Consider the following 27,978-nt stretch of genomic DNA (forward strand, 5'->3'; position numbering starts at 1 on the left):
ACAGGACACCACAAGGCTGCATCCTAGGGCTTGTGAGGTTGCGTCCCATCGGTTACTCTGCATAGCGTGTGTGGGCCTGTGTGCGTGTCTGTGTGTGGGAGACAGAGGCGGAGACAGGCAGGCAGAGGGCGCTGAGACGGGTGCTGAGAGTGGCACAGGGAAAAGGTGCCCGCCCGCCCACTTTTTGCAAGAGCTTGCCTTGGATGAAGTAAAATTTGCCTGAGAATTTCGGTCTGTCTCCGGGCTGACACCCCTGGGGAGAAGCCCAGCCAGTCAGGCACCCGGAGTATATGTGTGCTGGGGATGGCAGGAGGCAGCAGTGGCTTCTGGGGGACGAGCGACCTTGGAGGTCACCTCCTCGGATGCACCAGGCCACAGTGACTGCTGCAGGTGCAGAGCTCTGGGGCCGGTGTCACCCTCGCCTGTTTGCTGGGGAAGCGAATTCAGCGTATTTATCTGACCACCACGGCATGTGTCCTCCTGGGGGGCCTCTGTTCTGGTAGGGGGACAGTCCCCATAATCCCACCCTGTCACAGGGCCACAGGGGACCCTGCCCTCCCACCCAGCCCATCACTGTGTGCTCCTGAGGCCAGTGCAACAAGCTGTTTGCAGCCTTGAATCCAGGTCGAGAGCCCTCAGCGTGCTGGTCGCCCTCATGGGTCCTTAACTTTGGCATTTCACTTTTTTAAAAAGGAGCAGCTGGGACACAAATTGGTGCCCAAATGGGATGCCGGCGCCACAGGCAGAGGCTTAGCCCATAATGCCAAAGCATCGGCCCTGGCATTTCAATTTTGAGAATGCAAATGTGAAAAACAGCCATTAACAAATTCGAATGGGGCAAGCATTTGGCCTAGTGATTAAGACAGCTACAGCCTATGTGGGAGTCCCTGGGTTTGAATTCCAGCTCTGCTCCTAATTCCACCTTCCTGCCATGCACGCCCTGGGAGGTAGCAGGTAGTTGGGTCTCTGCCATCCATGTAGGAGATCCCAACTGAGTTCCAAGCTCCTGGCTCAGGCTTGGCCAAGGCTTGGCTGTTGCAGGCATTTGGGGAATAAATCAGCAAATGGAAAATCTCTCTCTGCCATGCCACTTCCATCTTTCTGCCTTTCAAATAAATAAAAAATAGAGGTTTTAAAAAGCTCTACCAAAAAGTTCAACTAAGACCACTGTAAAACATTAAGCTTCTCAGACTTCAGGAAATCTTTAGTTTCTTCTTGCATCATATTTTAAAATTTATTTATTTATTTTTATATATTTATCCGTTTATTTGAAAGGCAGAGATAGAGAGAGGCAGAGGCAGAGAGAGAGAGAGAGATAGACAGAGAGAGGTCTTCCATCTGCTGATTCACTCCCAAGATGGCCACAACGGCCAGAGCTGCACCGATCTGAAGGCAGGAAGCAAGAGCTTCTTCTTGGTCTCCCACGTGGGTGCAGGGTCCCTAGGACTTGGGCCATCCTCCACTGGTTTCCCAGGCCATAGCAGAGAGCTGGATCGGAAGTAGAGCAGATGGGACTCAAACTGGCGCTCATATGGGAGGCCGGCACTGCAGGCTGTGGCTTCACCTGCTATGCCACAGCGCCGGCCTCTCTCACATAATTTTTTTTTTAAAGATTTATTTATTTATTTGAAAGTCAGAGTTACACAGGGAGAGAGGCAGAGATAGAAAGAGAGAGAGTCTTCCATCCGCTGGTTCACTCCCCAATTGGCCACAACGGCCGGAGCTGCGCTGACCTGAAGCCAGGAGCCAGGAGCTTCCTCCAGGTCTCCCACGCGGGTGCAGGGGTCCAAGTACTTGGACCATCTTCTACTGCTATCCCAGGCCACAGTGGAGAGCTGGATAGGAAGTGGAGCAGCCGGGTCTTGAACTGGCGCCCATATGGGATGCTGGCGCTTCAGGCCAGGGCGTTAACCTGCTGCGCCACAGCGCCGGCCCCTCTCACATCATTTTAAAAGGAAAGTTGTACTTAAATGTTTTCTCATTATCACTGACTAGTAACTTGACCTACCCCTCAGAGGGGCATCTACTCTTCTGAGAACAGCCCGGAAGAGGGCAGGATGAAATGGCTAGAGGTGACCCCAAGGAAACTGCATGGACAGGACATCCATCGCGGGTACCTCACCTGGAGGATGATAAGGCCCTGTCTGCTGAGAGCTCCCTGCTCCCCCACCCCCCGCTCCCAAAACAGCTGCTCCTGATTTGTCTACACTGCATGTCTCACAGTGTGGCCTCTTCCCATTCCTTTAATTGTTTCCCACTGCTGATTGGACTCCCATTCAAAGCTGACCCAAGGTCCTTCCTGTCCCAGGCACTACCCAGCACTCTGGAACCCAGGCTAAACTCTATGTGGGGAACAAGCCTGAAGTCGTGCTTCATGTCGAGGCCACAGGGTTGCCTTCCCGGGCTCCAGGACAGTGCGCTATAAGCCGAGTTCAGGACAGACAGGGAGCAGCAGGCAAATGCGGAGGAAAGGCCAGCCAGCCTGGTGGCTTCAGCTTCTGAACCTCCCTGAACTGTGACAACCTCGGGGACCTGAGATCCCAGTTCTGGCACGGAGAAAGCAGACTGAGATTGCTGAAGCCATGAAACCAAAGTCCCACAGACAGGAGGTGGTGGAGGGCAGGGGGCTAACCTTGGCACCACCTTCCCTTTTCAGTCTCTGCAAGGTGCCCTGACGTCTCCCAGGGGGCTCTCGGCAGACACGAGGAGGAGATGCTCCAAAGGGGAAGGCAGGAAAAGGCCGTAGGGGCCCTGAGGACACCTCTCAGAGCCCGCAGCCTGCTCTGCATGGTGGGGGGCTCAGACGCCCCCTGGAGCCACCCTGAAGAGGTTCTGCTTCTGCCAGCATCTCGGGTGTGGGGTCCACGTTGTAACACACAACACACTCATTCGGGCATCCCTGTATTCAGCCCCACCCTAGGGGTGTCCCAGCCTGGCCCGCAGCACCCTGCCTTCCAGGCCTGGGCCCCCACACTCGGCTGCCCCTTTGCCCTTGCACGCACCCAGGATGGCCTGAGAAACCTTGGAGCCATCCGTGCCAGCTCCTCGACGTGTTCACTGCAGAAGCTGATTGCCAGCCGCCCCCACCCTGGCTGGCCCGAGGCTCTTCCTAGCGGTCTCATGGTTACTGGCCTCTGCAGTCCCACCGCTCCAGTGGGAGCAGGGCCCCAACCCTCTTCCTGAGCCCGAGGCTGGCACGTGTGAATGGCATGGACATCTGCCCCCAGGCCTGTGCTCCAGCCCCCTGCAGCACGGCCGCCGCCCTTCCTCCTGTCCGCACACACGTGGCTCCCGGCGCCCCCGACTGCCCAGAGGAAGCCCCAGGCCCTTCCCTGACACAAGAGCCAGCCAACCGGCTCCAAGGAAAACAAAAGCCTGGCCAGGGCCCCTCCATCCCGTAAGGCGATGCTCTCGCTTCTTTCAACGCATCAATGCCCAACACGCCACAGGAAAGAAGAGGTGACCGTGGCAACGTGCCAGTCTCGACCCGTCTGCCCTGCACGCCCACTTGGAGGGCCACGATTCCCCCAGGATTTGCTCTCTGTCCCTCTGCTCTCTCCTCTGTAACCCAGCGTCACGTCCAATCCAGCCTGGGGAGGCTTGCAAAGAAACAGCGCTCCATGCCAGACCTAACGGAAACCAACCCCAAACCCTGTGGGTCGTTGTACTGTTTTCATCGAAGGGGCGACCAGCCGTTCACTCGCCCGTCTCCTCGGAAGTCCCCGTCCCCTCCAGGTCTCACAGCCCGCGGCTCCGCACAGCCTCCCACTCTGCGAGCCCACAGAGAAACTCGTCCTCACCACGTCCTCCACCTCCCACTCTGCAGCTCCCCGTGGATGGGACTGAGCGGTGTGAGACAGCATGTGCATCGTCCCCGAGTTCAGGTCTCCTCTCCTCTAATGAACAGCCTTCCCGGGCACAGGGCCACGTCCTTAAGACTCCCCAGAGGGGCATTTTCTTGCACATTCACATAATTAGTAATATAAGTACAAAAGATTTTAAGTACAGATAATGCTCATGGATTTAACTTTTTAAAATTTTTTAATATTTATTTCAAAAGCTGAGACAGAGTGGGAGACACACACACACACATGCACGCACACACACACAGATATCTTCCACGTACAGGTTCACTCCCCAAAGGCCTGCCACAACCAGGAGCCAAGAACTCCATGTGGAGCTCCTATGTGGGTGGCAGGAACCCAAGCACCCAGGCCACCATCTGCTGTCTCCCTGGATGCATTAACAGGAAGCTGGATGGGAAACGGAGGAGCCAAGACTCTAGGCACTCTGATATGGGATGTGGGCAGCCTAAGTGGCGACTTACCTGCTGTGCCAAACACTGGCCCCTGGATTTATCTGCTGACAGGCCTCCCAGGGTCTCCTTTAAGGTCCCTAGAAGAGATCAGCCTTGACTAGAGGGATCTATTTACCAGGAGAATTAGGGCAAGTTTTAGAACATCCATATCTGGACATAAAAAGCCACAAACTTACCAGGGTGGCTCTTTCTTCAAGTCTAACAAATTCACACATTAATGTGATACAGTTAACATAAAAACAGAAAATTGGAGGCTTTCACAGTAACCGTTGTGGTTATTTAACTTTATTATATTTTAAAATCTGAAAACTGTAAAACATAGTATTTATACAAACACCTGAGGACTGTTCAATTGGGCACAGCATCTTCATACAAAAGAGTTTGAAAGAAGACCAAGTTTAAGTAAGAATCTAGTTGTATAACATAGAAGGTATAACAGGTGAAATGATCCTTTAAATAGTTGCACTTAGGTCTAACATATATTTGGTTTTCTAAAAAGAAAATGCACATTCTTGCCCCTGGTGAAAGTATTATTGGCATTTACGACAAATGGCTAATACTTTTATAATTGGTTCTTGTAGCTTATAAACATAACACCAACGTTATGCAAAGTAATAACAATAAACATATAGCACCATTTCCCCTTGAAAGTTCTAAATTAAAAAATAAAGCCCAAAACAGTAAGTCAGAACTAATGTTATCTTCCAAAATGTAGCAGAATAAATGGCTCAGAACTAAGCAGATGAATCAGAAACATTGCATAGGACAGAGAACTTCCCTGTATGGAAACCAATCTACAGATTGTTTCTTATCCCCTGAAGAGTAAGTTGAGAGGTACTGGTGATCGCAAACAATGCACATATTTTTTATGGAATAAAAACATCTAACTATTTACATAGTTTATCATCACCTCTGTGGCAGTGCAAAGTGCCATATTAAGCTCAAAAAGAAAAGATTTACTTACGTGTATTCCTACAAGTATAGAATAATATATAAATATTGTAAAGTATCTGTATGAGGAATAAACACATACAATAAAATATATATCTTTTATAAATTTGGACACAGGTATCTTCACATAGAAATGTGAGAAATGAATGCTTTGTTAGATGTCCTAGCATAGCAAAAATATGGAAAGTTTTAAAATAATAACTATTTTATTGAAAAGAATGTAATCATACTCCATCCAAACCACCTCTGTAGTATAAATACCTCCTACATAAAATGATCATTCTGTCTATGGTATAATTTTAAAAATGGATCAAAACCTGGTAAGAACACTATGAAAGCTTATAAGCTTGCTTTTTTCCTTTATATATGAACAAATACAACATACGAGAAATGATAACAGAAAGGAAAATAATTTATATGGCTATTCCCTTTCTAGAAACTGGTAGAACATGAACAGAATACTGCAGAATCAGGTAGATAAAATATCTGAGAAAGAGATGATATCTACAGGTACACCTTTAAATTTTCTTCTAAGGAAAAATTCTCACGGATTTTAATTATAGAAGTTGCCAATCCCTGATATTTTCCCCTTTGGGATTTAGCTGTTTTGGTTCTAGACATATTTATCAAAATCAAAAGTTTTTCCCTGTTTACTGCATGAAGTATACTTGTACAGAGAAAATAATAAAAAGGCAAAACACAAACTGCCAATTTGAATATGTTAATCCTAACATGTTAAATGGCTCTTAAAGCAATAAGAAGTCCATCTTAAACTGGACTATTAACCTAGTTCTGTAATTCTGATAAAACACTTTCACAGGAAACTTCTATGAAACAAAAGCTAAGAGAAGGAAAACTTTTTGAAATTGAAGCATCAGCACTGTTGAGAACGATGGCCACCGTGAACTAAGTGGTGTTTCCGCTGTAGCTGCCTCCCCTCAGCTTTTCGATGTAGTAACACAGCTTCAACGCCGGCCCCAGCTTCAGCCCCATGTACTTCATCATCACTTCACTCTTGAGGAGCAGCAGAGCCTTCCCATCGATTTCCTGCAGAGAGGAAGTTCACAAAGATTAATAACGCCTTCCTATCCTGTTAGGCTTACTCATAATGTAATGTGTAACAGAGAATTACATCCTAGATGCATATTTTCTGAATATGATTTCATCAAACCTATTAAAATATAATTTGTACAGTAGGATATTATTTCATAATTTGTAAATTTACTTCAAATTTTAAGAAAACGGAGATGTGACATATTTGAAAAAATGCCCTAAGCATCAAACAAGCTGGCTTTAAATACTGTGTTAAATAAAATACATATCTATGGCAAAAGGCCAAAAACTATGAATGGTAGAAATGAATTTCAGAAGGTCATTAACTTTCTGCAAAGAGCTAGGAATACATCAACATCATTACAAACTGTAAATGTGCTATCCAGTGAAAACTAATTAGCTAATTGTCTAAAGCTAGTTAGATGCTAAAACTAACTGCTGATTTTCTTACAATATTGAAAAAGGTCCATCAGACAGATCACTAATTTGATTCACTGCAAAACACTATGAAAATACTACTTAATAGTCATAAGGCATCCTCCCCTAAAATTCCTTATTTCCTTAATTCACCAATTTATGTTGCAGAAGCACTATTACTTGGTATTCACTCAGTTCCTGTTTGAAAGCTGCACTGAATTTTGTACAGCTGTTGGACTCACTAGGCATGACAGCAAGAAGGCCACCTTGTAACAGCTTGTGGCCACCCCCTCTACTCATGGTCTTGGGACTCAGCAGGGGAACAGGAAGGATCTCTGCCTCTGTCATCACAAAGGGGTGGCACACCGGGGAGTGGCAATGCTGACTGGTCAGCACGTGAGAGCTTGAGGCCGTCTACCATTGACCCATCCCGTAAGGATCCACTCTCTGGCAAAGTGACCTTTCTCATGTACGGAAAGATGCCTTAATAGGGTTCCTCCACCATCCACACTACTCACTACCCAGATGAGGGCCTGCACAGACAACACTCAAAGGTATTATGGCAGGAAAGGGGGATGAAAAGATGCATTACATGTTGCCTGAAGAGGTCAATGATGGGGCCTGATATCTGAGGATCTGTATTTTTCATAAACTGTATCACTTCATCCACAGACCAGGTTGAAGGGTCCTTAAAGAAGCCTTGTTTCAGGACAACGGGGTCAGGAACAGCTATATAACCTGGAGCATCAATGGGGGGAAAAAAGACAAACCATACTTGATCTGATTGTTACCATGAAAAAAGAGATGCAAAGTAGGAAGGAACGGTGTCACTCTTGGAACATTTTCTTAAGTACACAAGCAAGTACTCAGGATTCTAACTGTAACATAAAGTACACATCTATAAAAAATGATATGAGGATAACTATACAAGCATGTCATCTTACCTTCCCCCAAAAACAAAAGCAGCTTCAAGATCATGAAACAGAATGAGAAATCCAAGACGTTTTTCGTCACAAATAAACACAGCAGAAAGATCTGTTATTTGAGTTAAATTAGGTTGATCAAACCTAATTTATTACTTTAAGTATTTCAATGACTCTCTTCCAATCTCTCTCATTCTTGATCTATCTAGATATGGTTTATTTTACTAGCAATGGAAATTCTCCAAATTTATGGCTTTCTAATTGCTCAAATCTGTTTGTTCTCTTTAACAATTAATTTCCATAATCCCATTATCTTTGAGAACCAAAAATTCTTTTGCTAAATCTTTCCCATGTATTCAATATAGATAGTTTTTGCATCACCTTTACTTTCTAGATTATCATTTTTCATGGTTTAAAAGCTTATCTGAATTTTGGGGAAGTTTTTTTTTTTTTTTTAAGATTTATTTATTTATATGAGAGGTAGAGTCACACAGAGAGAGGGTAGACAGAGAGAGAGATCTGCCATCTGCTGGTTCACTCGTTAAATGCTGCAATGGCCAGGGCTGGGCCAGGCTGAAGCCAGGAGCTTCCTCTGGGTCACCCAGGTGGGTGCAGAGGCCCAAGGACTTGGGCTATCCGCTGCTGCTTTCCCAGGTGCATTAGCAGGGAGCTGGACTGGAAGTAGAGCAACCAGGAATTGAACTGGTACCCACATAGGATCCTGGCACTGCAGGCCACGGCTTTAATCCACTGAGCTACAGCATTGGCCCCAAAGAAAAGATTTTCTGATGACCTAGGTCAGAAGTGCCTTTAAAATTTTATTTAATTCCTGTTTCATGTTTAATTTTATAATAATTGAAGTTTGGTTGAAGGCTTATGTTTAAAAAAGAAACAGACATAAAACGATTTCAGGGCCCATACCTCAACGGGTTTTGGCTATGTTGTTAATTAAGTTGTGCTTAATTGTTTTTGTGTTCTCGTAAGTATCCATTTACTGGACCAGAGAACTGGAGTCCCTCAAGTCAGTGTGTGGTAACTGAAGGGAGTTTTATAATTCTCCAGGAAGATTTGTTTCTCTAGCCAAGGATTATCAATAAAAATTTCATGGGTTCTTTGTGTCAATTACCCAAAGGCACGCCAATTTACCTCCTATCATCTGGACTATGTACATTTTAGGAACATCTTATGTATTTACCCAGGGAAAGGGCAAAAACAAACAACCACATACACACATTAAAAAAAGAAGATAAAACAATTCACAATAATTAATCTTTTGTGTATAACTCTAATTTTTCTTTCCAACATCACAACTTAGATGTAAAATAATAACAGTTTTACTGAAACACATCCTCCCTCCCAATGTCAGAAGAAAAAAATGTCAGGGAAAAGAAATTTTGCTTAGCTGAATGAACCTAGGTAAAAACAATGATGGTGTAGAGCATCCTGTGGCTAAGGCATCCTGATAATATAGACAGAAAAGCCATCTCCTTTTAATTCAACAATACAACTTAACATTAAAAAGTTGTTAGTAAGGCTAATCGAAAAACTATTATATTAAAAAATAAAACTATAAGATTTTCTATTATGGAAAAATAATTTAATCAGGCCATTTATTATCTTCAAAACAATCAGAGAAGGTTATAAACGTTATATTACTGTTACTTGAATCATATGAATATAATTACATGAAATAAACTAACATAAAAATAATTAAAGTCCAGTCATGCTTTTCTCCTGAATGGCTCTGTCTTAACATATACTGGGATATCAATAAGTAATTCTGAAATAAATATAATGAAAGTGATTTTACTTCCCAACATTATTGCGTTTATTTCCCACAAAAAAGGTCAATAAATTTTTTTCATTCAAATAATGGGACAGGGCAAGAAAGGAGGTTGTGTTAAGTATCACTGGCTGATAGGGGTGAACTCAGCTTTAAGTAACAGTTCTAACACCCTAAAGAAAGTAATAGTAATGATACCTTTTCAGAGTTTCAAAGGGAAATTCTTACCTATTCTCTAGGTGCAGGCAGCATAGCAGGTAAAAGTGTGGCCCTGGAGCCAGAGTGTCTAGGTTCAAGAATTGGCCCAGTCAATTCCTAGCTGAGGGACCTTAGCCAAGTGATTTCTGAGATTTCTCACCTGAAAATGTTTACCAGGATCTACATCTCAAGCAACTGTTTTAATGATATAATGTATGAGGCCACACAAAATATGATGTACGTAGTAGTAGAGAATGTCACTTATGAAGATGATGATGATTTCTATTATCATTAAGTAGATTACTGATAAGTAATATTATTACTACTGGTCTTTCCACTGTCAGGAAGACCAACAGGTAGCCTTCTGAAGGCCAAATACAAGCTACATGGCATGGTAGTGTTAAGAATACATGTGTGGAAGTGAGATATTCAGCATAAGAGCCTTTTACTATGAAGACCTGTCTTCAAAAATTCAAACTTGGTGAAAAACACTTAAAAATTCAGGGTATACAACCCCTTATGGTATAAACATCTATCTTTAGATTTGGCAAAGAGTATCACTTTAAAAGCAGAGAGACACCCTCCAGTGGGCATAGGGAAGGAGGGTGGCCATATCAAATGTGTTGCAGGTGTGCAGTGCGGTTGCCCACAGGTAACATCGAGCACGAAAGGCAACGGGGTTACTCGACTCTTACTACCTTCACTCTTCATCCTTGCCGCGAGGCTTACCTAGAGGAAAAGCACAAAACACTTATGTCCACCCTGGTTCTCGTACATTCTTAATCCTTAAAAGGGTTTGTGGTCAGTAGCCACTTCTGCACATGGAAGGCTGTTCTGGCTCTTTCCAAGTGGCAACAAGATGCTGCCCTATTTACATATGCCATGTCTTTCTGGGGGGACGGAGGGAATGGCAGGGGACATGGAGAATAAAGAAATGGTGTGGCTGCAGAGCCCTAATATGGGAGTCAAACACAGGCTGGGGCCAGGAAAATTTCTCAAGAGAGATAAAGCAGAGTACATCAGAAAGAAGGAGAGGAATGCCTCTTTCTAGGTCTCAGAGTCATGGGAGGTGTTTGAGTTCTGGCAGTACCCAAGGAAATGACAAATGACACCTTCTCGAGAGCCACTAATCCGAGACGTCTCTATCAGAGACAGGGTTAGTGATCTAGGTCCTCAGAGACAGCTCTGTGAAGCCATAAGGACTGGAGCACCCATGATGGTTTGGCCCGACAGTGATGTAAAGGGGAAGACTCAACGTGCCGCACTTTGGCACTATCTCCAAAGTGATACATTCTGAGGGGCTGCTGGGCTTAGAGACCTCAAGGAGAAAGACAACAAATTGGTTGAGAATCACTGTTTTCTAATATACCTTCACCTTTCCTCTGAATGTGGAATTTAGTTTCCTGGGAATTGTTTTTGGCAGATGATTTGTTCTCAAATGGTTGTGAACTTGAGATGTCTGGCACATTTCCAGACAACGTCTGGGAGACTGAAGTATTAGTATGCATAGAATTTCCACAGGCAGAATTCAAAGAATTTCCTGAATTTAGTGAGGTGTCCATTGAATCTTCAGGAAGCTCTTTCTCTCTGGACACGTCATTTCCCTTAGGAGACAATGACTCTTCTACAGGGAAAAAGATAAAAACGGTGATCTTCAATGGACTTACAGCTCAAGTAGTATTTAAATGTCAAAAAAATCTCAGCCCCAACAGTTCACCTAATTCATGCCACATGGAACCACAAACATCTTAACATAAAATATATGGCCATTCTCTCCTTGGCATTTATAGTAATGGACACTGTTCTAAAATCCAAATTGATCCTATGATATCACCTATATGAAAGCACTTCAAAAAGTTCATGGAAAATGAAATGAAAAGATTAGTGGGGCCGGCACTGTGGCATAGTAGGATAAGCCTCCACCTGCAGTGCCGGCACCCTATGTGGGTAGGTGCCAGTTCAAGTCCTGGCTGCTCCTCTTCTAATCCAGCTCCCTAGTGATGGTCTGGGAAAGCAGTTAAAGATGGCACAAGTGCTTGGGCCCCTATACCCTTGTGGGAGACCCAGAAGTTGTTCCTGGCTCCTGGCTTCAGATCAGCACAGCTCCTGCCATTGTGGCCATTTAGGGAATGAACCAGCAGATGGAAGACCTTTCTCTGTGTCTCTCCCTCTCTCTGTCTGTAACTATATACATAAATCTTTTTTAAAAAAGATAAGCAGTATATTGAAGCTGGTATTTGGCCTAGTTAAGATGCCTTTTGGGACACCAGCTTTTCATACTGAAGTGCCTGGGTTCAAGTGCCAGCCCTACTCCTGATTATAGCTTCCTAGTAATGCAGACCCTGAGAGACAGCAGTGATGGCTCAAAGCAGTTGGGTCCTTGCCACCCACATGGGAGACCTGGATTGAGTTCCTGGCTCCCAGTCCTGGCAATTGTGGGTATTTTGTGGAGTGAATCAGCAAATGGGAGTTCTCAGTCTTTCTCTCTCTCAAAAAAAGAGATGTTTATCTGGTACCAAAATTCTTTTTTCTTTTAAAGATTTATTTATTTATTTGAAAGGGAGAAAGAGAGAGAGAGAGAATGAATATTTTCCATCTGCTGGTTCACTCCCCAAATAGCTGCAATGGCCAGGGCTGGGCCAGGTCACCCAGGCCAAATCCAGGAGCCAGGGGCATCATCTGAGTCTCCCACATGGGTACAGGAGCCCAAGTACTTTGGCCATCTTCTGCTGCTTTCCCATGTGCATTAGCAGGGAGCTGGATCAGAAGTACAGCAGCTGGGACTTGAACCAGCACCCATATGGGATGCTGGCACTACAGGTGGAAGCTTAACCTTCTACACCATAGTGTCACGCCCCACCCCCCAAATTTTTTTAATCCATGGATATGAGTATTTTTGATGGTAAATTAGTATCTCTTGCCAGTTTTTGTCACCAAAGCTGTGAAAACCTCACTGAAAGCATTTGTTTTTTAGAAATGTAATTCTCCACAGCTATCTGTTATAACTCATAATATGATCAGTGAGTTTCTAACATTTGCTTGCTACTTGGGCAGTTAACACTTTTCAGTGGAGAAAGGTATTAGTAGCTTTTTCACATTCTACTTTCTACCAGTTCTTGGCAATATAAAGCTGAATGAAAAAGGTTATTATAATTTTTTATATCTAAGTAGAATGTGCATTTCTGAAGGAAATGAAGGGCTCACAAAGCTGCTAAAGTAGTAGCCTTAATTGCCAAATTTATTTGGGCAAATGTACCTGCCTACCTTCAAGAATACCAACCACCCCAAGAGCATACCTAAGTGGTGATAGAGGAACTTTTCTTCTCAATCCTGGAACATGTAACTGCTATTTACCTTTGGAGGCAGGAATCTTTGTTTTGGGGCGCTTAGGAGAGACAGGAACAACATAAGGTATAGGTTGCTGAGGAGATCGTCTGGCGTTTTTCTTTCCTGTTATATCTTCTTGTACTGTTTTCAAAAAATAGTCTGTTATAATTAATTGATACACTCACATATTTTTCTACCCTCACTATGAACTATTCTATTTACAAATCGTTTGCCTATTGGAATTTTATCTACATTTTTATTGCTTATGAACACTGTGTGTTTATTTCAACCTGTTAAACATTTCCACTGAAGTCATATTCAAGAGATAAAAAAGCATTTGCAGGAGTGTATCAAGGCTCCAATTATTGTGGGCTCATCAGATCTCTCTAAATACCCCAGAAAGCAATGAGACAACCAATTATAATGTGTCTAAAAAGGCCTAGGAAAACTGTTCACATAACAAGTGGAGATAAAAGTTGAGAAGTTAAGGAGATGATATGTCACAACGGATACTCCATTTTGTAGGTTAACAAACCCTGTCCTAGGCTATGACAATTTTACTGCTTTCTAATCATTCAATTAAATGTACTTCTAGCTAATGGATCAGTCTTTAAAGTATGATTCTGAAAGTAAAGATATTCTATATTATCAATTACAGGTTGAATCTCTCTTATCCAAAATGCTTAGGACCAGAAGTGTTTCAGATTTGGGAGGTTTTTTTTTTTATTCTAGAATATTTGCACAGACATCATTGATTGAGGATCCCTTATCCAGAGATCTAAAAATGCTCCAGAATCCAAAATGTTTTGAGTGCTGATATAATCCTCAGTTTTAGATTAAAAAAAATTATTTTTTTGTTGTTTGAAAGAGTTACAGAGAGAGAACACACACACACGCACGCACACACACACACACGGGGAAAGACAGGCAGAGAGAGGGAGAGAGGGAGAAGGAGAGGGAGAGAGGGGGGGAGAGAGAGAGAGAGAGACGGAGAGAGAGAGAGAGAGAATGAGAATCTTTCATCCATTAGTTGACTCCTCAGATGGCTGCAATGGCCAGGGCTGGGCCAGGCCAAAGTCAGAAGCTTCATCCAGCTCTCCTACATGGGTGGCAGGGGCCCAAACACTTGGGCTATCTTCTGCCTTTCCCAGGCCATAAGCAGAGAGCTAGAGAGGAAGTAGAATAGTTGGAACATGAACCAATGCCCCTGCAGGCTGTCAATGTCATAGACACTGTACCACAATACCAGCCCCCCAGTTTGGAATTTTAAGCATTTCATATTTAAGATTTTCAGGTTAGAGATGCTTGTTCTGTATACCCTAAGTATCAACTAATGTCTTAAAGGCATAATAGAAATCTAAAAAGTCTGAAACTAGATCTAAAAAGGGAAAAAAGATTGCAATGAGGAAGTACCAAAGTCAAACTTTATCTGATTCAAATTTTGACTGAAGCCCTCTCAAAACCATATGATAAGCAATCTTTAGCTGATTACCAAAGAGTCCAGGAGAACTCTTACCACTGCAGTTTTATTTTTAATCATGTGCTACAAAATCCACAGGTAAAACATATTTTAGTACACAACAAATATTTCTACAATTAAGGCATTTAAATGTTAAGGATTGAAATAACTGGATTTTTTTTCATAATCATTTAATTGTATAAAAAGTTCTGATATTAAAACATTTTTTGGCCGGCGCCGCGGCTCACTAGGCTAATCCTCCGCCTTGCGGTGCTGGCACACTGGGTTCTAGTCCCGGTCGGGGCGCCGGATTCTGTTCCGGTTGCCCCTCTTCCAGGCCAGCTCTCTGCTGTGGCCCGGGAGGACAGTGGAGGATGGCCCAAGTACTTGGGCCCTGCACCCCATGGGAGACCAGGATAAGTACCTGGCTCCTGCCATCAGATCAGCGCGGTGTGCCAGCCACAGCACACTGGCCGCGGCGGCCATTGGAGGGTGAACCAATGGCAAAGGAAGACCTTTGTCTCTCTCTCTCACTGTCCACTCTGTCTGTCAAAAAAAAAAAAAAAATTTCTGGGACCAGTGTTGCAGCATAGTATTGTTAAGCTGCATCCTGCAATGTGGGCATCTCAAATGAGCACCAGTTCAAGTCTTAGCTGCTCCACTTCTGATCCAGCTCCCTGTTAATGTGCATGAGGAAGCAGTGGCAGATAAATCAATTGCTTGGGCCCCTGCACCCATCTGGGAGAGCCAGATGGAGTTCTGGGCTTCTGGCTTTGGCTTGGCCCAATCCCAGCAGTTGTGGACATTTGGGGAGTAAGCCAGCTAATAGGAGATCTTTCTTTCTTTGTCTCTCCCTCTCTCTCTCTAATTCTGCCTTTCAAATTGAAAAATTAATAAATCTTTTACATGTATATATATGTATATCTGTGTATAAATATATAGAGAGTTTTCTACAGATATCTGTTAACCTCAGAAAATCTTAGTAAGAATAGAAAAAAACTTATTTTTTAACTTGTAATATATTAATGTTTTCTTTAGGAAATGTTTATAGAGCTGGTGTATGGTCTAACATCTGAGGCTGGAAAAAACATAAAATTTATCCTTTACCTCTGCTTCTGGGTATTGGAGTAAGCTGAGGCAAGAAAGTGTTCCTAGAAAGCTATATGATTTACAAAGTACTTTCAAAGTCATCATAGAGGGGCACTTCTTGGATGACTGATGAAAGACCTCTTAGAAATCCATCCTTTCACAAAAACACTGAGCACACTAGTAAAAACTGTCAAGCTTCAAAACCCTGGAAACTACAGGCTTGGCCAGAATCCAGAAAGTGTTTATTCAGGAAAAATAGCTGGATTTCAGGAAAAAAGTGAATTCTGTGACATTTTTAACTTTAATCCCAGTATGATCCCTTTCATCCCATTTTTACAATATCCTTGAAACCTTCATAACTATAGTAGACATGAAAAGCAAGCAACCCAGGAATCACTGGATGGGGCACACAATGAGTTTGGGGCTCTCCAAAAGCTTCACCCCTAGAAAACTGTCACTTTTTAACCAGTCTTGGGGCTCACTGAGAAGCTCCTTCTCAGGGGTTGTCTATATTTTACCTGAATCAGAGCTTACTTTGTGTGAACAATCTTATACCTAGGGTATCTGTTGGGGAAAAATAGTGGCAACTGTTTAATTTTGCAGTTGCCTGAGGCAGTAGTACTAGTTGGGGCTAACCAGAGGCTGACCAAAAAGCTTAAAGCAAGCACTGGATAAAATAAGGTGTCCATTAGCAGACTTTGAAAAGCACTGACACATTCCTGGGAATCTAGAAGGCCACATGCATGCCCAGGAAAGACCTGGGAAGGTCTTCATCATTGATCTATTGCTTACCTTGAGCCCTGCACAAGGCAGACTTACAAACTATCTCTCAGACCACTGAAGTTAGGACCCAACACACACAGAGAATCCCCTGGCAAAGACTGAAATAAATATTCATTCTAGGCATTTAAGGAAATACTATCAATCATTAGATGATTGCTAGGTTAACTGAGCAGACTCCAGTGGGCACATATGATAAAGAATATAGACTTTACAGGATTAGTCCATGAAAGTCACTAAATAAAAGCATCAGTAACACCACCAAACCCTAGACACCGATAAGGAATTTGATTTCCAGAGGCACCACAGTGTATTGTTTTTAAATGCCCAGTTTTCAACAAAAAGGTTATAATATATTCAAAGAAACAGGAAAGTATGACTCATACACAGGAAAAAAAACCATTCAATACAAACTGTCCTTGAAGAAGCACATGTTGGATTTACTACACAAAGTCTTTAAATCAGACACTGTAAGCATGTTCAAAGAACTAAAAATATGTCTAAAGAACTAAAAGAAAAGAAAAATATCTCAACAAATAGAGAATTCACCAAAATTAAATATTTGTGTGATTTATGAACACTATCAAAGGTGCTAGTGTTGTGGTGCAGCAGGTTAAACCACCGCCTGCAAAGTCAATATCCCATATGGGAGTGCTGTTTCAAGTTCCAGCTGCTTTGCTTCCATTCCAACTTCCTGCTACTGTGCCTGGGAAGGCAGTGGATGATGGTCCAAATACTTGGAACTCTGGCACCCATGTGGTGAGATCCAGATGGAGTTCCAGGCTCCTGCTTCATCCTGGTCCAGCCCTTGCCATGGCGCTATTTGGAGGAAGCAGTGGATGGAAGACCTCTATCTCTCTCTCTGTCACTCTTGCCTTTCAAACAAATAAAATAAATCTTTATAATAATAAATGAGACCATCGAGAAAGTTGAAAAGTCAATCAAAAGAAGGATAAAATACATGAAAGTCATGTATCTGACATGAGATGTGTATCTAGAATATACAAAGAACTTTGATGACTCAACAATAAGAAAAGAATTCAATTAAAAATGAGTATAGGATTTGAACAGATTTCTCCCAAGAGGCTATACAAATGGCCAATAAGCATAAGAAATGCTGCTCAACCTCAGCCAATAGGGAAGTTCAAATCACACCACAATGAGATATCATTTCATACTCACTAGGATAAAAAAGATAGACAATAACAAGTGTTCAAAGAATATGGAGAAATTGGAACCATGACAGGTTGCTGACGGGTGTACGAATGGTACAGCCTCTTTGGAAAAGTTTGTCAGTTCATCAACAAGCTAAACGCTGAGTTACTATAAGACCCAGCAATTCCACACCTAGATTTATACCCAAAAGAATTAAGAGCATATGTCCACATAAAACCTGTACACAAATGTTCACAGCAACAATATTCCCAACAGCCAAAAAGTGGGAACAACCCAAAAGTATCATCTGACACATGGATAACCAAAATGTGAAATATCCATTCAATAGAATATTATTCAGCAAAAAAAAGGAATGAAGTACTGATACATGCTACCAAATAAAAGAACTTTGAAAACATTATGCTAATTAAAAGAAAACACAGGGCCGGTGCTGTGGCACAGCGGGTTAAAGCCCGGTTCTGAAGTGCTGGCATTCAATTGGGTGCCAGTTCTAGTCCTGCCTGCTCCTCTTCTGATCCAGTTCTCTGCTATGGCCTGGGAAGGTGGTGGAAGATGGCCCAAGTGTTTGGGCCCCTGCACCCACGTGGGAGACCCAGAAGAAACTCCTGGCTCCTGTCTTCGGATCGGCTCAGCTCCAGCCGTTCCGGCCATTTGGGGAGTGAACCAGTGATGGAAGACATCTCTCTCTCTCTGTAACTCTTTCAAATAATAAAAAAAAAGAAGCCACACAGAAAATGCTACACATTTTATGATTCTATTAATACGAAGTGTCCAGAATAGGCAAGTTCATAGTGACCAAAAACAGATGAATAGTTTCTCGAGGCCAGAGGGAGGAGAGACTGAGGAATTACTGTCAATGAGGATGCAGTGTATCTCTGGGATGATGAAAATGCTCTAGAATTCCAACAATTCTGAATTATATAAGATTCTCAAGTTAAGTATAAAACATGATACAAAACAGAAGTGCAGTATAAACATTTATATTTTCTCCCACCTGATGTATTTTGATCTTTTTCTGCAGGGCTATTAGTATTATTACCCTTGTAAGAGCTGAAAGGCTGGCTACTCAAAAGGTTATCGCACTCCATGCTGTGGCATAAAGTCTCAAGAAAGCGAAGAGCAAATGATGCACTGTTCACTGGAGGGAGCTGGATGGAATGAGTTTCCCCATCAAAGGAGGCTATATTAGGGGAAAAAAGAGAGATGTTGGAGCCATCTCATAGAGGGTTGAGAAATATAATGCTAACAAAAATCCCCATCAATTTAGGAAATGTATTATAAATCCTACTTATGGTTTTTGTAATTCATAAACTAATATTCTTAATTGTGATAATCCCTTTTTCAAACATAATAGCTTAAAAAAGTTTAAAAAAAAAAGCCAGTATCATTTAGAAATAGTCATGAAGTAAACAATAGCAACAGAAAACCTACTGATCTTTAACAATACTTCCTTGTACTCACAAAATAATGGAAGCCATCAAATTTCTCTCATCTTTTAATGACTTAAGTCACATTTTTATTTAGAGCTTCCTATAGGATCAGTCTCTTTTCTACAAAACTTAAAATATATTGTCAATTTACAGTGAGCTTAACACAGTATGTAAAAGGAGAAATCTGTACCTTTTAGTTAGTAATATTCTGACATCATTTCTCTATTTTGAAAATAAATTTTCTGAACCAGGATTAAAACTCCATAAATATGTAACTATTGTGCTATATCAATATAATAATATTACAATACCATAATTAATATAATAAATATTATAAATAATTCATGCAGTATAAAAATCCCAACCTTCTCTAAACTTAAAATCAAATCTGAAAAGAAGCTGAATAAAGGATTAGATGAGCATACCAGTTATCACTTCTCCTCCACGATTATCTGGCTTCAGGAATCCAAAAACAGTCTTAGATTGAATGGCACAATCCACACAGGCCTGCACAGTTCGCCGCAGCACCACGTTCACGGGGCCTGGACCAAAGTGGTCGGGCAGCTGCTGGATTTTCTTGGGATCCAGGTGAGGGCCAAAGTTTCCATGTTTGTTTATATAGACACAGACTTCAGGAAAAATGTGTATAGATATAGATATTTATAAATATATTTATAGATATAGATATTTATAAACATTTATAGATATTTATAAATGAGACTGATAAAAGGAATTTTGGGAAACCACTACAAAATTACTACATCCCATTAGCCATTTCACTCAAAGAGAATCAAAATATAATTACTATCAATGATCACTTCTGCTATTTAAAATATTGGTAAGTAAATTTTCACATTTGTGAAACTAAACATATAAAGAAATAATTAAGGTGTTGGCGCTGTGGCATAGCTGGTAAAGCCGCTGCCTGCAATGCCAGCATTCCATATGGGTGCCAGTTCATGTCCCAGCTGCTCTACTTCTGATCCAGCTGCCCGCTAATGGCCTGGGAAAAGCAGTGGAAGACTGTCCAAGTGTTTGGGCCCCTGTCACCCACGTGGGAGACCTGGATGAAGCTCCTGACTTTGGCCTGGCCCAGCACTGGCCATGGTTGCCATCTGGGGAGTAAACCAGAGGATGGAAGATTGTTCTTTGTCTCTCCCTCTCTCTCTGTAACTCTTTCAAAATAAATAAATCTTTTAAAAAATAATTTACTTCAATTTATTTATTTCAATCTGATTATAAATAAAAACTACAGAAGTTTTAGGAACATTACAAAAACAATTCTTCATATACTCCCATATTATATAAAATGGCACAAAGATAGGTGAATATTTTCACCTTTTACTTATACACACAGTATAATAATTTCCTTTGAAAACTGGTCATCTTGGTACATTTGGATTTGGACTGAATTTCTTTTAAATCACCAACAGTGTACCTTAACTGTTAAAGAAAACAAATAACTCAAGGATATATGTCACAGTAAGTTCTTATGACATAAATTTATTTAATTCATTTTAAGAAAATAGAAATGTTCCCTGGACTCAACACAAGTGAAGCTAAAGAAGGTGTTTTTTCTTCTTTGTGTTACAGAGTTTGAAGATCTCTTTATCCAAAATTCCTGGAATCAGAAGTGTTTTGAATTTTAGAATGTTTGTACATACATAATGATATATTCTTGGTGATGGGACCAAAGTATAAACACAAATTTATCTATGTTTTATATATACCTTATACATACACAGAGTCTGAAGGTAATTTTATACAGCTTTAGTGTGCTTGTGTTTGAAAGCAACCCACCATATAAGGTCAGGTGTGGAATTTTCCACTTGCAGCATCAGACTGATGCTCAAAAAGTTTTGGATTTTGAAGCATTTCAGATTTTCAGATTTGGGATGCTCAACCTGTATTCATTCATTTACCTAGTCTCTCCTACTAAGGGATTAAGAATCAAAACGGTAAAAAGGAGAAAAAACTGTAAAACTCATCTTTCATTTTTAAAAAAGTTTAATTTTTAGTCAAGAAAGAAAAATTATGGGAGGGGGAGTCCAGAGAATAGAAAGGTGTAAGAGAGATAATTAAGGCTCTAGGATAAAAAGCAATAAAATATGCTTTTGAAAAACAGAAAGAGTAAGGAAATATGCATGAGATGATAAATAAAAGGCATTGATTTGTCTAGGTTTGTGCTGTTTCAAACTTTTCATAGCAGCAAACAATGTAAAGCTACTATGCCAGATGGAAGATGTGTGTGCGTGTGTGCGTGTGTGTGTGTGTGTGTGTCTCCCTCTCTCTGCCTTTCAAATAAACAAATTTATCTTGAAAAAAAAGTCATCATGCCCCTTGATTGGCAGGGACTTGTCAAAGTTTTCTTTTTCTTTTAAAATACATTTATTTATGTATTCAAAAGGCAGACTGGCAGAGTAAGACAGAGAGACAGACAGCAAAAAATCTTCCACAATATCTAGGGCTGGGCCAGGAGCCAGGAACTCCATCCTGGTCTCCAACACGGGTGGCAGGAGCCCAAGTACTTGGGCCATCAGCCCCTGCCTTCCTAGGCTCATTAGCAGGAAGCTGGTTGGTAAGCAGAATAGCTGTGACTCAAACCCCCACTCCTAGATGAATGTCAGTGTCACAAATAACTTAACCTGCTGCACCACAATGCCTGCCCCAAGAAAAAGTACTTTAAAACAGGTTTAAAGGGGGCAGGCATTGTGCTGCAATGGTAAAGCTGCCGCCTGCAATGCTGGCATCCAATATGAGCATTGGTTTGTGTCCTGGCTACTCTACTTCCAAACCAAATACCTGCTAATGGCCTGAGAAAAGCAGTGGAAGATGGCCCAAGTGTTTGGACACCTGCCATCCATGTAGGAGACCAAGATGAAGTTCCTAGATCCTGGCTTCAGTTTGACCCAATCCTGGCGACCACCTGGGGAGCATACCAGCAAGATGGAAGATCTCTCTGTGTTTCTCCCTCTTTCTCTGTAACTCTTTCATTTAATAAATCAATCTTCTTAAAAATAAAAGAAAAAAACAAGGTTTGAAGTAGCTTTGAAGATACATACAGTGGTCAGCCCGGCATCCCATATTGCAGTATTGGTTTGAGTCCTGGCTACTCCAATTCCCATCCAGCTTCCTGCTAATGATCCTGGGAAGTCAGTGGAAGATGGCCCAAGTACTTGAGCCCCTGCCACTCGTGTGGGCGATGGGATTGGAGTTCCTGGCTCCGGGTTCTGGAGTGGCCCAGACCTGGCTGTTGTAGCTATCTGGGGAGAGAACCAGCAGATGGAAGATCTCTCCCTGCCTCTCCCTCTTTCTGTCACTCTGCTTTGCAAATAAATAAATATTTAAAAAAAATACATACACTACAAGAAGACAAATTTTGAAATGAGATAAAGAGAAAACAATTTGTCAATGATATAAAATTTTTAAATCTCACTTAAATGGATAAAATACTTTAGGATAATGAATTTTCTTTTATTAAAAAAAGGATTTATTTATTTATTTGAAAGGCAGAGTTATAGAGAGAGGTCTTCTTTCACCTGCTGGTTCACTCCTCAAACGGCCACAATGGCCACAGCTGAGCCGATCCGAAGCCAGGTGCCTAGAGCTTCTTCTGGGTCTCCCATGAGGTGCAAGGGCCATCTTCTGCTGCTTTCCCAGACCATAGCAGAGAGCTGGATTGGAAGTGGAGCAGCCAGGACTAGAGCTGGCACCCATATGGGATGCTGGCACTGCAGGCGATGGCTTTACCCATTATATAAGCCACAGTGCCAGCCCCAGAATACTGAATTTTCAAGTGTCTCATGAGACCATACCTATAAGGGGTCTTCAAAAAGCTCATGGAAATGCATATTATTGAAAATTATGCATAAATTTAAAACTTTTTACATCAAAATAAATTATCTTTTTTCTATTTTTCTATGAACTTTTTGAAGTATCCTCATATTTATGCAGAATGTTTTTCCCTAACATCAAACTGATCAATTAGCATTACAAAATACTTTAAAATATGAAAAATACTAAAAGAAATGCTTACTATTATCATCTATTATCATCTTTTCCCCTCTTAACTCTAGGACATCAAAGAACTGAAAACAATACAGAATAAAAGACCGGAAATTTTATACTCTTTTTAAAATACTAACTTACCTGTAGACATCACTATTTTAGACATTCTAGGAGCAGCATCCCTATCACCTGAATTGGCACTCTCTCTGATCAGCGTTTTTAAAGAAGTTGAAGATGTAGAACACAACACAGGAATGATTTTTTCCTGAAAGAAAAAAAAAAAGAAAGAAAACACAAGTTTAAACTACTTTTTAAAAACTTCCTAGCAAGAAATCCAGAAGAGTATAGGTATTGTTGGTTCACCAGATTTTGTTACAAAAGTCCTCAATGTTGGCATCCTTGTGTGTGTGTGTCACAACCTGCAGAACTTCCTCAACTGAGTCCCTCAGAGGCTACAGGCTACCCACGTCAGGGAAGTAGAAACAGAGAGGCTGAGACTCCTTCCTCTACTACCTGCTCCAACCATGCACACCTTAGCCACATTATTTCACCAGGTAAAACTGTTTTAATTTTTGAGGCTTCATGTAAGATAATTTTTTTCACACTGCTAAAGAAAAGTCTGTAAATCTTTAACCCAGATCAACACATTCAGTAGGGGGAAAAAAAAAACCACAGAAGAACAAAACTCAACAAGGCAAAGGACTTTTGACAGCAGTTGTTCATGTAGCCTTCCCTGTGTCTAGCCTGCACTTCTCCACATGAAATATAATAATTTTGACAAAATTACAAAGTGGTTTGCTAAAGTTCATACTTCAATGTTGACAGAATTTATTTGTAAATTAATGACTGTCATTTCAGTTCACAGTATCCTAATAGATGATGTTACTTTTAAGTATGGAATTATAATTATTGTGTTGATAATCTTATTATTTCAGTATTTTAAAAATCTGAAATCTGAACCCTTTAGCATGAGACATACCAAGATAGTATGGCTTACATTGACATTGCATATTGAATAAAAGGTACATTGATTTAGAAAATGTGCATCTATACTTCTAGAATCCTTAAGCTTAGGTGGGAAAAAGTGACAGTTGACAAAAGAATAATTTTTACTCTTGTTCAATGATTCTCTGAATAACTAAACTATGAGCATGGTAGTACTAAAATACGGATATAGGTAACTGCATGAGAATCTTCCTCTTTTCATAAGACATTGAAGCTAAAAAAAAGTGAACTGAAATGCTGTCTTTGAAACAAAAATATAATTATCAGAAAAAGATTAGAGTATTGTCCCTTCCCATTCCATACCACTAAAAAAGCAATGTTTTCAAAAAGATATCTTCAAAATTATTAAATTAGCATTCGAATTGGAATATAAAGGAGCCAAAAGAAATGATGTAGAGTTATCTCATACTTTCAACCATTAAACCAACTAATCACAAAAAGTTTTCAGCAACTGTAAAATATACATGCATGTTAATTTAAAAATGTACTTAAAATAGTATATTATTTCATTTTAAATTTCACTATTAATTTTTATTTATTTTTCATTTAAAAAAATCTCATCTGCTATGATTTGCATTAATCTGCTTGACTTTTTCAGTGTTTATAATTACATATTTGAAATACAACATTTAGTTTTGTTTACTTTTAGTTTATAAATTTTCATTGATTAAATAAAAATATCAGTATCAATATTTTTTAAATCAAAGTGGTGTTATTTTGTTTCATATTGTAAACATCAGTAGAAACACTATAGATACTGGTATCAGATGGCTAAACTCAAGAAATGTTTAAGGTAATACCTATGAAATTAAATTCAATCAGCACCAATAAAGCTGAGAAGATTATAGGCCTTTATATTTAGAGTACATTTCCTATACATAGGATGTATTTGGGTCTTTTTAAAAAATCATTTCATAATCTTTTAATTGGAAAGTGTATTTTAATAACTTGGAATGTGATTATTAATACATTTGGGCCTAGTTCTACCATTATTTGTTTTCTATTTATCTCTTCTGTGTTCTTATTCTTCCTTTCTTTTTGAAGTATTTGGATATTCCTTAGAATTCCATTTTAATTTATTTTCTTACTGGTTTTTTAACCTATACTTCTTGGTCATTTTTTCTTTTTAAAGATTTTATTTATTTATGAGAGGCAGAATTACAGGGAGAGAAAGAGAGAAAGGTCTTCCATTCGCTGGTTCACTCCCCAAATGGCTATGAGGGCCAGAGCTGGGTTGATCCGAAGCCAGGAGCCAGGAGTTTCTTCCAGTCTCCCACGTGGGTGCAGAGGCCCAAACACTTGGGTCATCCTCCACTGTTTCCCAGGCCATAAGCAGAGAGCTGAGTCAGAAGAGGAATAGCTGGGACACAAACCAGCACCCATATGGGATGCTGGGGCCACAGGCAGAGGCTTAGCCCACTACGCCACAGAGCTGGTCCCAATATATATATTTTTTTGATAGGCAGAGTGGACAGTGAGAGAGAGAGAGAGACAGAGAGAAAGGTCTTCCTTTGCCGTTGGTTCACCACCCCACCAATGGCCGCTGTGGCCAGCGCACTGCAGCCGGCGCACCACGCTGATCCGAAGCCAGGAGCCAGGTGCTTCTCCTGGTTTCCCATGCGGGTGCAGGACCCAAGCACTTGGGCCATCCTCCACTGCACTCCCGGGCCACAGCAGAGAGCTAGACAGGAAGAGGAGCAACCGGGACAGAATCTGGCGCCCCGACCGGGACTAGAACCCGGGGAGCCAGCACCGCAGGCAGAGGATTAGCCTATTGAGCCGCGGCGCCGGCCCCAATATTTTTTTAAAATATGTACTAGGGATTACCATGGACATCCTTAACTTTCCAGAGTCAACTTAGAATGCTGAAACCTTGCAATGGTAGAGATCCATAGGCCTCATCTCAGGCCTTTATACAGTAATGGTTTTATGTATTATATCTATGTATAACATAAAATCTTAGAAAAGTATCACTATGTTTCTGAATCTGTATATATAAAATACATGAAATCTGTAGACCTTAAAGAAAATTAAAAAACAAAACTGGAAAAAAAAAACCTGAAGTCAGTACCCATTCAACAGGTTAATGTAAGACAACAGAGTTATGAAAATAAACAAACAGAACGAGAGTTACAATCACAATATACAGTAGACACTCCCTCAATATTAGCATATTATCATAAAACTAAAAAACGAGAGGCCAGCACCGTGGTACAGGTTAATCCTCCGCCTGTGGTGCTGGCATCACATATGGGCGCCAGTTCTAGTACCAATTGCTCCTCTTCCAATTCAGCTCTCTGCTGTGGCCTGGGAAAGCAGTAGAAGATGGCCCAAGTACTTGGGGCCCCTACACCCATGTAGGAGACCGGGAAGAAGCTCCCAGCTCCTGGCTTCGGATCGGCACAGCTCTGGCCATTGCGGCCATTTGGGGAGTGAACCAGTGGAAGGAAGACCTTTCTCTCTCTCTCTCACTGTCTGTAACTCTACCTCTCAAATAAATAAAATCTTTAAAAAACAACCTAAAAAATGAATATCTGATTTTATACTTAAATTTTATTGATGACTAAATCCATACATTTACATTATTGTGTATCCTTTTCCATTTCAAATAATAAAAACATTTGATTAAGTTTTATGAAATTAAAAGATTTTTGACATTTCTACATCAAATACTGCAATGTGAGCTTTGAGCATCATAACCTGTACTTTTTCCATAGCAGATAATAATCAGTGATACATGTTAACAAAAGTTGGGTGATAGTGTAATTATCACAATGTGTATAAGTTGCACAGACACATACAAGTAAGTATGTGTATATATACCTAGAATTGTCAGTAAATGAGAATTCCACAGGGCCAGCGTTGTGGTGTAGGAGGTGAAGCCGCTGCCTACAGTGCCAGTATCCCATATAGGTGCCTGTTCGAGTCCCAGCTGTTCCACTTCTGATCCAGCTCTCTGCTATGCCCTGGGAAAGCAGTAGAAGTTGACCCAAGTCCTTGGGCCCTGCACCCACTTGGGAGACCTGGAAGAAGCTTCTGGCTCCTGGCTTTGGATAAGCACAGCTCTGCCCGTTGCAGCCAATTGGGGAGTGAACCAGCAGATGAAGGACCTCTCTCTCTCTCACTCTCTCTCTCTCTCTCTGCCTCTCCTTCTCTCTGTGTAACTCTGACTTTCAAATAAATAAATAAATCTTTAATTCCAGGTGCTGATAAAAAAGACTATAATTATTGCTACAAATAGTCACATTATTAGAAAAAAAAATGAGAGAAAGAGAAAAGCTATTTGCATTTACCCAGAATTTTACCAACTTAGAAGCTATTAACTCCTTTTTGGGGTTATGAGTTTCCATCTAGTCTCATTTTCCTTCAGCCTGATAAACTTCCTGCTAGCATTTCTTGTAGTGCTGGTTTGCCAATGATAGATTCTTTAAGTATATTTTTATCTGAAAATATCTTTAATTCACCTTTTTTTTTTTTCATTTGACAGATAGAGTTAGACAGTGAGAGAGAGAGAGACAGAGAGAAAGGTTTTTCCCTCCGTTGGTTCACCCCCCCAAATGGCTGCCACGGTCAGAGCTACGCCGATCTGAAGCCAGGAGCCAGGTGCTTCTCCTGGTCTCCCATGCGGGTGCAGGGCCCAAGCACTTGGGCCATCCTCCACTGCCCTCCCGTGCCACAGCAGAGAGCTGGACTGGAAGAGAAGCAACTGGGACTAGAACCCGGCACTCACATGGGATGCCGACGCCACAGGCGGAGGATTAACCAAGAGTGCCACGGCGCCAGCCCCTAATTCACCTTTTATTTTTAAAAGCTATTATCTATATCTTTTGTTTCATAGCAAAACATAATGGGGGAAATATTCCTTTAGAATAGAAACAAAAATCATGATATACAGAAATAATAAACTAAATGAGTATAAACCTTATATTAAGAAAATTATAAACTCTAAGAAGTCTCTTCTTTTTTGGTTTACTGATGTATACTTGACAAAAATTACATATATTCAGAGTTCACCTTCATTCTTGAACAGTATTTATGATGGACATAAAAACTTCAGGTTG

General features: G+C 41.1%; 1 protein-coding gene across 13 annotated transcripts in view; it reads right to left on the reverse strand.

Moving 5' to 3' along the window:
• Nucleotides 1–4,587: 4,587 nt before the first annotated feature.
• The window catches only part of SCML2 (Scm polycomb group protein like 2), an 81,060-nt gene continuing 57,669 nt past the window's right edge, over nucleotides 4,588–27,978 (reverse strand). For 4 of the 13 annotated variants that reach the window (XM_070066795.2, XM_070066790.2, XM_070066796.2 and 1 more), the window contains 7 exons: nucleotides 23,054–23,177; nucleotides 19,330–19,533; nucleotides 18,469–18,654; nucleotides 12,998–13,111; nucleotides 11,013–11,267; nucleotides 7,332–7,477; nucleotides 4,588–6,316 (listed from right to left, as the gene is read on the reverse strand). In XM_070066795.2, coding sequence (XP_069922896.2) covers nucleotides 6,176–6,316; nucleotides 7,332–7,477; nucleotides 11,013–11,267; nucleotides 12,998–13,111; nucleotides 18,469–18,654; nucleotides 19,330–19,533; nucleotides 23,054–23,177 — 1,170 coding nt within the window. In that variant the 3' untranslated portion in view covers nucleotides 4,588–6,175. Of the gene's footprint in view, nucleotides 6,317–7,331; nucleotides 7,478–9,673; nucleotides 10,373–11,012; nucleotides 11,268–12,997; nucleotides 13,112–18,468; nucleotides 18,655–19,329; nucleotides 19,534–23,053; nucleotides 23,178–27,978 lie in introns of those variants that run through there. The other 9 variants (XM_070066798.2, XM_070066801.2, XM_070066802.2 and 6 more) reach the window with 7 other exon arrangements.

The sequence above is a fragment of the Oryctolagus cuniculus genome, chromosome X, assembly GCF_051225735.1.
Source record: "Oryctolagus cuniculus isolate XC-2025 breed Fujian yellow rabbit chromosome X, ASM5122573v1, whole genome shotgun sequence".
Lineage (NCBI taxonomy): Eukaryota > Metazoa > Chordata > Mammalia > Lagomorpha > Leporidae > Oryctolagus > Oryctolagus cuniculus.